The 11,444-nt window shown below is 46.4% G+C and overlaps 1 protein-coding gene across 1 annotated transcript in view; it reads right to left on the reverse strand.

Annotated features, from left to right (window-relative positions):
- The window catches only part of LOC124596292 (chymotrypsin-2-like), a 55,561-nt gene extending 46,803 nt beyond the window's left edge, over positions 1 to 8,758 (reverse strand). Inside the window, exon 1 of the mRNA XM_047135385.1 lies at positions 8,686 to 8,758. Coding sequence (XP_046991341.1) covers positions 8,686 to 8,730 — 45 coding nt within the window. The 5' untranslated portion in view covers positions 8,731 to 8,758. The remainder of the gene's footprint in view (positions 1 to 8,685) is intronic.
- Between the last annotated feature and the right edge of the window lie 2,686 nt (positions 8,759 to 11,444).

Consider the following 11,444-nt stretch of genomic DNA (forward strand, 5'->3'; position numbering starts at 1 on the left):
CCCAAGCACGACTCACGCCCCGTCCTCGCCGCTTTACTTCCGTCAGTACCTTGTCTCTTACCTTCCAAACTTCTCAGAGGCTCTCTTGCGAACGTTGCAAGACTTCCTTTCAGCCAGAAGTGCTAGTCTTGCAAGGTCTCAGGAGAGTTTCTGTGAAGAAGTTTGGAAGGTAGAGGACTAGGTACTAGCGGACGTAAAGCTGCGAGGGGGAGGGGGGGGGGTGAGTCGTTCTTGGGTAGAGCACTTGCCCACAAAAGGTAAAGACATTGAGTTCGATTCTCGGTCCGAGACACAGTTTTAATCCGCCAGAAAGTTTCATATCCGCGCACACTCCGCTGCATAGTGGAAATTTCATTCTGGAACCATCTCCGAGGCTGTGGCTAAGCCATGTCTTCGCAATATCCTTTCTTCCAGAAGTGTCAGTCTTGAGAGGTTCGCAGGAGAGCTTCTGTGGAGTCTGGAAGGTAGGAGGCGAGGTACTGTCGGAAGTAAAGCTGTGAGGACGGGGCGTGAGTCGTGCTTGGGTAGCTCAGATGGTAGAGAACTTGCCCGCGAAAGGCAGAGATCTCGATTTCGAGTCTCGGTCCGGTACACACTTTCAATCGGTCAGGAAGTTTCGATGAAAGGTCTCAGAAAATACAGGAAACAAGTCACAGACAACATATCTTTACTCACCTTCAAAGAAGTCATTGGCTACAACACACTCCGGACATTGATTTTAAGGTTGTTGGAAACTGACAGCAAACGCTTCTTGTGGAATCACAGTGGTCACGCATTATTAAAAATCCGAATCATTACAGGAGTTGAGGCCTGCTTGTACGAATACGATCCAGAGACAAAGCCACTTTCAGCGGCATGGCGTCAAACGCCTTCCCCGCGTCCTATAAATAGTCGATTGACAAAATCCAAACTGTAGATGACGTTGATCGCCTTTTCCGACAGCAATGGCTTGATCAGTCATGTGTGGCAAGACGTAGAAGAAGACAGCACCATCGAATGACGCCTGGTCTCCGTAGCCTATTGGCAGCACCAGGTGTCATCTCCAGTGATGATGCAGATATCCAACAACGTGTGACCGCGGTGCTTTGAGTAATACTACAAGAAACGTCTGCTGATAGTTTCCAGCACCTTTACAAATGATGCCAGAAGTGTATTATAGCTAATGGTGATTACTTTGAAGTCCAGTACACGTATCTCGTTTGCAACACTTGTTTCTGTTATTTTCTGAGACCGATCACCGAACTTTCCAGATGTTCCTTATATATTAAAGTCCCCCACCTCGTTTTTCTGTCTGAATGTGAAGGTAGATCTCAGGAAGTACAGAACTGATTTTCACATGGTTTTCACTGACAGATAGAGTGATTCACGAGGGAGGTTTGTATACATGTATATACAATTTAATATCGGTACACCAGGCATGTCGTTCGTCTGTACGTACTTAGCTTAACCTGCACGAAGCCAGGGCAGGCGTCAGCAGTATATGTGGCGTCTTCTGTCACCGTCCAGCGCCGTGACATGCTAGGGTGTTTGAAAGTACAGTGCGGCGAAACTTTCCCGCTGGACTCCAGAGACGCAATACACAAGCAACATTTCTTCTGTGTTTTATTGTTGATTTCTGTTCCACGTTCTACTCCGTGGCGAAAGCGTGAATCCAAGTGTGTTAGATACGGAATAATTTACCGTACTGAACTTTTCTCACGCCTTCGCACGAGTTATCGGTTGCAGTGTATTATTGTCTGTTCCGACAGCAGGGCTTCGTTAGTAAATTATTCCGTCAAGCTGAGACAAGCCTACTTCTCTCATTCAGCCTACAAGCACACGAAGATGTTAAAGCGTCGATCGCGGTAATTCATCCCGGTACCTACAGTATATCTAGGGACAGGGTGAAACAGCTAATCTGTTCATCTCGAATATTTCCGGAACAGTCCTGTTTTCACCCAGATGAATTGTCAAAAACTAATTAACGACGGGTAGTCTCTTCTCATGGCTACATTAATTACAGAGGTATCACTGTCAACATAGCTTTTTCAAATGTAACTATGGTAATATCTGTTGCTAGTATCGTACTTCTAAAAGAGACGAATTCAACAGCGATTCACTCTTCAAAACTAGATAAGAAGCCTCAGAGGAATTATGGTATTTAGAAGTTAGGATTTATCTGTTTTGAATATGAAACTGCTTCTGTCGTATGTGGAAGTTTCATACCCAAATATGGAAATATGCCAAGTCAGGTAAGGCGGAAACAGAGTGCCGCACCGATACAGGTATAAAAGAGACTGAGTGTAAATGTAGCTTCCATTCTGTGTCGCTCACATGTGTCGTGAGCTAGTCCGGTAAAACTAATATCTTTCACAAACTAAGAGAAACTTCATATGGTACTTCTTAGCATGCATAAGGAACTCAAGTTATACCCACAAAGGTATCTCGACAAACGGTGTTCGGTATCCAAGAATGACAAATCGGCGAATGTGAAAAAAAAAAGCCGGCACCGAGCGGAGCAAGCAAACGCATTAGATGTAGTGCCAACTGTTGCTCACAATACACGTATGAGCACCAGAGCTCCAGAAAAATTGCGAATGTTCTGGAATAAATCTGCCCAATGTTCATCTAGCCAACAGCCTCCACCCGAGGCAAGTGTTGCTTCACATCCAAATCAACCAGCGGCGTTACAGAATTCTGTCGCTCGGTTGTGATGCTACCTCAGGACAGCAGGTTCTTTCTTCAAACAACTCCTTTTATACAAGATGCTGCCACTACAAATCATGCGAATCTGAATGTAAGAAACGTGCGTCACTGAAATTCAGTAAACATGCACTGCCTAAGACCGGCTGAACATCAGAGGCAGTAGAGTATGCACGTTTGGTGCTGTGTTTTTGGAGACTAAGTGATTCGTCATTATTTCAGCGAAGAAGCCTTAACGTCTCGAAGAAACGTGCAATTTCTTACCAAAGTCTGCTGGCTTTCCTGGAGGACGTACCACTTAAAATGCGTAACTGTATGTGTACCAGCGCGATGGCTCGCTACTAGCCTTTGGCTAGGAAAGCGCTCACCTGACCCTTTCCTGATCGCTATAAAGTAGGTCAAAGCTTTATCACTTGGCCTTCACGTTTGCCTAGTTTTTCTCTGTGATTAACTCAAAGAAGAAATCAGTGCGCAAATAATGACGACCCAAGAGGATTTGCAACATAAGTGTTGCAGCGTGTAAAATGGTGCCAAAGAATCTCTTTTGTCTGATGAAAGGTACGCCCACTAGCGACTGGAAATGTGTATTACATTAAACAGTAATCATTTCAAATATTTGATGACATACATGGAATTTTAAGGACGACATTATGACCAAATTCTTTCCAGATCTTCTTTTTGTTGCTGTTGCTGATTTAATTTTGCAATGCGAGTGTGTACCTTGACATTAAACTCAATATTTAACAGTCTTAATATTTCCATTCCCTTTTTTAAAAAACCTATTCCATTCTTGACTAGCACTTTTCTTTCTAAGCTCTGGCAGAAATAATACACTGCGGACAAATAGGGAATTTAAAACCACGCATTGGCGCAAAGGTTGATGCCTAATATATTTATACTATCACCTCCTGTTACCTCCTAAACACACACCTCGGAAGTTTTACCACGACCCGTCTGCCGAGCGCTGTTGGCAAGCGGGGTGCACTCAGCTCTTGTGAGGCAAACTAAGGAGCTACTTGACTGCGATGTAGCGGGTCCGGCTTATAAACTGACATACAGGCCGGGAGAGCGGTGTACGGACCACATGCCCTCCGCATCCACGTCGAGTGACGGCTCTTGGTCGAGGATGACACGGCAGCCGGTCGGTACCGTTGGACCTTCATGCCCTGTTTGGGCGGAGTTTAGTTTAGTTTTAGAGCTCTAACCGGGTAACTCCAAGCAAGGGAGCGAGCGAGGTGGAGCAGTGGTTAGCACAGTGGATTCGCATTCGGGAGGACGACCGTTCAAGCCCGCGTCCGGCCGTCCTGTTTTAGGTTCTCCGTGATTTCCCTAAATCGCTTCAGGCTAACGCCGGGTTGGTTGCCTTGACAGGGCACGGCTGACTTCCTTCCCTAATCCGATGAGACTGACGGCCTCGTTGTTTGGTCCCCTCCCCTTAATCAATCAACCAAGCAACCAACAAATCCAACTCATGCGTCATTGCACAGAAGTCTGATGTAGCCAGGGCTATACGGACTTGTGCCAATCTGATTTGGCGACCTGCTTTTCTGCTCCAAAAGCTTTCACATGAGAGGTGAAATATGTGTTGAATTACTTGTTATACACCGATGAGCCAAAACATTGTGATACCTGCTTAATAGATTATTTGTCCGTCTTTGGAAAGAAGTGCGTCACTGATTCCATCAGTGATCCGACAGTTTGTTGGTAGGTTCGTGGAGGTATGTGGCATTAGACGTCTACGCACACGTCATGCAATTAACGTAAATGACGGGCAGCTGAGCTGATTCGTGTATGCGGTAATGACGCCCGATAGCAAACCAGATGGGTTCCATAGGATTTACATCAGGTCAATTTGATTGCCAAGGCATCACCGTGAGTTCACTACAATGCTCCTCAAACCACTGTAGCACGGTTCTGGCTCCAAGACAGGGACAGTTATACGGTGAAAGATGACATCGCCGTCAGGGAAGACATGAAGCATGAAGGGATGCGGGCGGTTCGCAGCTGTCAGCGTATCTTCGATTACCATCACAGGTCCCATACACAAGCGCAGGACAATGTCTTCCATAGCATAATACTGCGTCCGTAGCGCGTTCACCTCCACGATGGCGTTTATGGAGACGACCATTGACCCAGAAATATGATTGACCCGAAGAGCGGACACAATTTCCATTGATCGACGGTAGAATCCCGATGAGCCCTTGCACACTGCAATCGCAGTTGACAATGTCGTTGGGTCAACATGTGAACACGAAGGGGTGGTCTGCCACGGAGCTCCATGTTCAGGAATATACGATGGACGGTGTGGTCCGAAACACTTGAGTGGAGCAGCATTGTGCCCTTTCGGCAGATATGCCACAGATCACCATCTATCCTATTTTATAGAGCAGACAAGCCTCCACACTCCACGTTCTGCGAAGAGTCGTAGACGTGCAACCATTTAGCGCCTAGTGGTAGTTTTACTGTCCTTCTAGATCTTTCCGCAGATGCTCACGACAGTAGTTCGTGAACATTCTACCAGAGTCGGCGTTTTCGACATACCCGTTCACAGGCTCTGCGTTATAATAATCTGTCTTCTGTCAAAGTCTTTTATCTCAATGGATTTCCCCGTTTGCAGCCCATATCTTCGCTAGGGTGATCCCCGGTCGGTACCTGCTCCGCTTACGTGTTTTTGCTACCACGTCACGTGCTCTCAACGCCACCAGGCGGCATTCAACGTCAGGTGGGCAGTGGCGTAATGTTTTGTCTGATTAGTGTATGATAATTCATATCACAATCAATAAATATGGATGCGTTCGACTGAGCTTGTCACTTGCGCACAGGCCGTTTGAGTACCAGTTGCAACATAAATCTTATTGACTTTGTATCCGAATAAATATTGTATTTCGTAAGGTCTTCGGCAACAGCCCTTTCAGTATATTAAATCCACTAGATATTATGATTCATCTGCTCAATTACGACTGGCTTATACGATTCGAAAATTGTCAGACGCTCGAGCATAACTTTACTTCCAGTGCAAAAATAGACGTGTTTTCGGCATTTGGTCCTGGTCATCATTCTCTACATATACCGGGTGTCCCTCCTAAGAGTCGCCGATGTCAACGCTTGTTGTTCTTCAGGTCGCCAAAGATATGAAAATCAAGTAGCGAAAGATCCGGGCTGTACAGAGGATGTTGCATTACTTCCCAACCAAATCGCTGAAGCGTAGCCTTCGTCCGATTAGCTGTGTGGATGCCGGTGTTATCGTGCAGTAGGATGATTCCGTCCGACGGCATTTCGGCAGTCGAGAGCAAGCGATAGGGCAAACAGCGGAAACATCCCACGTCTCCCCAGCCACAGAAATCCAAAGATGTTTACACAAGTTTCAGTAAGGTCATGCTGACCTCCTTCTTCGACTGTAGATGCCCTCTGCTCGTCGACTTCCTCGGGTGTGGAACCACAGTCTATGCACAGCCCTATGAAGAAACTTTGGAGAAACTGCGACGCGTCATAGAGTCAAAACACCCAGGAATGCAGTCGGACGGAATCATTTTGTTGCAATATAACTCCCACCCCTACAGTGCTAATCGAACGAAGGCTATGCTTCAGCGGTTTGGTTGGGAAACTTTGCAATATCCTCCGTACAGTACGGATCCTTCACTGTGTGATTTTCACATGTTTAACTACCCGACCGCGTTCTACAAAATAGGAAGTGATCGTGTCGTCTCACAGTGGGATAAATGTCTTAACGCGTGTGGTGATTATTTTTGTGGACACATTGCGGCGGGTGTTCGGTTTTCGCCGGCCGTTGTGGCCGAGCGGTTCTAGGGGCTTCAGTCCGGAACCACGCGACCGCTACGGTCGGAGGGTCGAATCCTGCCTAGGGCATGGATGTGTGTTATGTAGTTAGGTTAGTTAGGTTTAAGTACTAAGTTCTAGGGTACTGACGACCTCAGATGTTAAGCCCCATAGCGCTCAGATCCATTTGAGCCATTTTTTTCGGTTTTCATTTGACTGCCCCTTAAACACTGACCGCTCAGAACATTGCGACCATCGACCCACTATCGATATAAACCAGTCCAGGATGTAGCAGCGTCACCTGGTGAGGAATGACTGCTAGTCAGACACACACGCGGTGCATGACGTATCACTGAGCGTGCTCTCCGAGTGTAGAATAGGGAAGGCGCATGATCTATCTGAGTTTGACAGGGCAGAATTTGATGGCCCACAGGCCGGCACAAGCATTTCAAACTCTTCACGACGTTCAGTGTTCGAGGCGTGCAGTGGTGAATGTCTTCAACACGTGGCGAAACCAAGGCGAAACCACGTCCAGACCTGGTAGGATTGGGGGGGCCAGCCCTCGTTACACATGTCGGACGTCATAGGTTGCGCAGACTGGTAAAACAGGACAGTCGACAAACTGTGGCGGAACTAATACCAGGCTTTAATGCTGGGCAGAGTATGAGTGTGTCTGAATATTCTGCGCACCGTAATACTACTAACGATGGGCACGTATCGATCAGCACTGAACGTTGGCGCAGTGGTAGGGCGTTGCATGGTCTGATGAATCCCAATAACTTCTTCATCATGCCGATGAGAGGGCGCGAATGCGTCGCCTTCCAGGGGAACTGCTCCATGACACCTGTACTGCAGCCTGGAGACAAACTGACAGCGGCTCCATTATGGTCTGGGGAACATTCACGTGGGCATCCATCGGTCCAATGGAGCTCTTGCCAAGGAGTATCGTACACTGGCTGCAAACCACATATACCCCTTCATGATGATCATGTTTCCTGACGGAAAACACTGTGACGAGTTCCAGTTGATGTGTTGTCCCCGCAGTTCGCCAGATCGAACACATTTGGGATGTAATATAACGTGGCGTCAGAGCTCTTCACCCCCTCCCCGGAATTTACGGGAATTAAGTGACTTGTGTGTGCAGATGTGGTGCCAACTCCGTCCAGCGACCTAGCAAGGCCTCATTACTTTCATGCTACTACGCGTTGCCGCTGTTATCTGTGCCAAAGCTTTTCTAATGACTATTAGGTAGGTGGTCATAATGTTCTGGCTGATCAATGTACATCTACTGTTGGCGGCATAGCGTAGAACAATGTAAGCGCTGTTCCACATGAATGTTTTTCCCTAAATCCGTGATGATTATTCGACAGAAGCTTGTTTTGCTCCATGAACATCATATTATTAGAACATTCTCTAGGATCTTACAGGACTCGAGCATCAGCGATATTCGTCTGGTATTTTGTTCATTTCGTCTTTTACATCTTTTCTAAATGTGGTTTATTTGTCCTTTTCTTCAGTCACTCGGGACTGTTAGCTTCGCGAGAGCTTTATCCACTGTTGCTCTTATTACTTTCTTTTTTGTCTTTGGTCACGTCTGTGGCTGAACGGTCAGTGCGGCTAAGTCTCAGACGAAGAAATGGCCAGTACCGTCAATGAGGCAGTCAAAATTCGTGCGGGAAACTGAGGAGCCACTCGAAGATATGTCGGCTCCGGTCGGCCTTTACAACCAGTGTGTCGACTACCTGTCACCAGAACACTGCAATGCAATATTGCCTACTGCGGCGTATGACGCAAAGGTCCGTCTATAGATCCTGATTGTACACACACCAAGAGGTAAGGTCTTATCACCTTTTATTGTGGCGTACATTATGTACAATAAACGGGTGAAATCTAAATCAGCAGTAGGGCACACAGTGATCCTGAAGTACTCTCGTCGACGCAGAAGTTACTCCAGCTTCGTGAGCAACAACTCGGAAAAGAATCTGGATGTCTGCCGCTTGGCTAAACCAATTTCATAGCGAATGTGGTGCTTAAAAATTATTTTAACACGTTAATAGTAAGAACCGAAACGTAAATGTACTAGAACATAAAAAATACATATTTTCCTGAAGGGTGACAACCTATAAAGTGAGATACCACACGATATTCTGGTACCAATTTAATTTAACCGCAGAGTGATGGGAAGGGTGCTACTTTCCGAGCTAGAGCAGTAGTACGTCTACTTACAGCCGCAGCCACCAGCAGAGCCGCAATCACACACAGGCGCATCATCTTTCCTGGAAAAGCCTCAACAGATCCGCCTGGTCGGCAGGACGGGTTCTTATATCACGCACACCCTTATCATCAGCGGCACAGATTCCCCGCTAAAAGCTGCCATCCGAAATGATAGGAGCTTCGTATGATTGGCAGGTGTTAAAAGTCTATCGAAGCTTCTTGATACTACTTGTAATGATTGACGTCAAATTCATAAACAGGCTTCCGTAAACGGCCGATTGCTAGTGGTTCAGGTGTTGCGCACATTGGGAAATAAATCACTCGGAAACGCTTAAGCGGCGTAATACATTTCAGTCGGAAAGAATGTTAACGTTGCATATTCCACTGTATTCACATTTTTAAGCAGAGGTGAAGGATATCTTTTCAATTCTTCACATCCTGAAAATATGAAATCATTATTTCACTTTCTACAGCCAGTTATGCAGCATTGAGCACTGCTTAATTTTTCACCAGGAAAGTAGTTGTGGCGCTTAACTTCCCACTCATGTCGCTGAGCTGCCCCAGCTTGACCTTTAACAATGTTCTACGCAGTATCATCCACAATGTCTACACCAACAATTTCTTACCTCTTGCAGATCAGTCTTGTTCCACGATTTTGTCATGATTCGTTACTTACCTTTAACTGTCAAGGAAATTATTGGACTAGAAGCGATGCAGTTAGGTCTATTATCTTAACGACTTTAATGTAGACTGTCACCCTGTGAAGTAGCAATGCGCTGTTGTGGTTACCGCCGCTGCTAGAGCAACCACACCGAACAATCAAAAGGTTGCACCTGTCTCATCGGTAACAATTTTTCCCGATCTTCTTTCTGTGTACACAAACACACTAAAAAACTAAAAATAAAAGCCGACGTACCACAAAGGCACGAAGGAATCATCCGAACGGGACGGAAATCGGTACATGTGATATACATGCCACTGCGGTGACCTGCAGTCGATGAGGATGAAAGGATCAGGATGAGAACAGCACAACATCCAGTCCCTGGGCGGAGAAAATTCCCCGACCCAGCCGGGAATCGAACCCGGGCCCAGAGGAATGACAATCTGTCACGCTGACCATTCAGCTACTGGGGGCTGACAAACAAATGATTACAGTTTCAGAAAAAATGAATGATTTATTCAAGAGGAAGAGCTTCACAATTGAGCATGTCGATAACGCGTTGGTCCATCTCTGCCCCTTACGCCAGCAGTGATTCGGGTTCGCACTGAATGTTTAGAGTTGTTGGATGTCTTCCTGAGGGATATCGTGTCAAATTATGTGCAATTGATGCTTTAGATCGTCAGCATCCCGAACTCGCTGTAAGTCCTTGCCCATAATGCTCTACACTTTCTCAAATGCAGGAGGATCTGCAGCGAATTGACGCATGGTGCAGGGAATGGCAATTGAATCTCAATGTAGACAAGTGTAATGTGCTGCGAATACATAGGAAGATAGATCCCTTACCATTTAGCTACAATATAGCAGGTCAGCAACTGGAAGCAGTTAATTCCATAAATTATCTGGCAGTACGCATTGGGAGTGATTTAAAATGGAATGATCATATAAAGTTGATCGTTGGTAAAGCAGATGCCAGACTGAGATTCATTGGAAGAATCCTAAGGAAATGCAATCCGAAAACAAAGGAAGTAGGTTACAGTACGCTTGTTCGCCCACTGCTTGAATACTGCTCAGCAGTGTGGGATCCGTACCAGATAGGGCTGATAGAAGAGATAGAGAAAATCCAACGGAGAGCTGCGCGCTTCGTTACAGGAACATTTAGTAATCGCGAAAGCGTTACGGAGATGATAGATAAACTCCAGTGGAAGACTCTGCAGGAGAGACGCTCAGTATCTCGGTACGGGCTTTTGTTAAAGTTTCGAGAACATACTTTCACCGAAGAGTCAAGCAGTATATTGCTCCCTCCTACGTATATCTCGCGAAGAGACCATGAGGATAAAATCAGAGAGATTAGAGCCCACACAGAAGCATACCCACAATCCTTCTTTCCACGAACAATACGAGACTGGAATAGAAGGGAGAACCGATAGAGGTACTCAAAGTACCCTCCGCCACACACCGTCAGGTGGCTTACGGAGTATGGATGTAGATGTAGATGTAGATGTAGAGCTCTGATGGCATTGCTGGCCAAGGTAGGCTTTGGCAAGCACGAAGACATGCAGTAGAAACTTCACCGTGTGCGGAAGATAATTATCTTGTGAAATGTAGGCCGAAAATGGCTTACCCTGAAGGGCGACAGAATGGGGCGTAGAATATCGTCGACTTACCGCTGTACTGTAAGGGTACCGCAAATGATAACCAAAAGGGCCCGGCTTAGAAACGAAATGACACCCCAGACCATCACCCCTGGTTGTCGGGCCGTATGGCGAACAATAATCTGGTTGCTATCCCACTGCTCTCCAGGGCATCTCCAGACACGTCTTCGCTTGTCACTGCGGATCAGTTCGAAGCGTGACTCATCACTTAAGACAATTCTACTCGAGTTAATGAGATTCCAAGGCCCAATGACCAGCAAAGACATGTCTGGAGACACCCCGGACAGCGGTGGGATATCAACCTGACTGTCATATCCTACACGGTCTGACAATCAGAAGTGATGGTTTGGTGTGCCATTTCATTTCATAGGAGGACCCTTTTAGTTCTCATCCGCGACATCCTTACAGCAATGTGGTCCGTTGACGATTTTCTACGTGCCATTCTGTTGCCCTTCATA

The sequence above is a fragment of the Schistocerca americana genome, chromosome 2 (assembly GCF_021461395.2).
Source record: "Schistocerca americana isolate TAMUIC-IGC-003095 chromosome 2, iqSchAmer2.1, whole genome shotgun sequence".
NCBI lineage: Eukaryota > Metazoa > Arthropoda > Insecta > Orthoptera > Acrididae > Schistocerca > Schistocerca americana.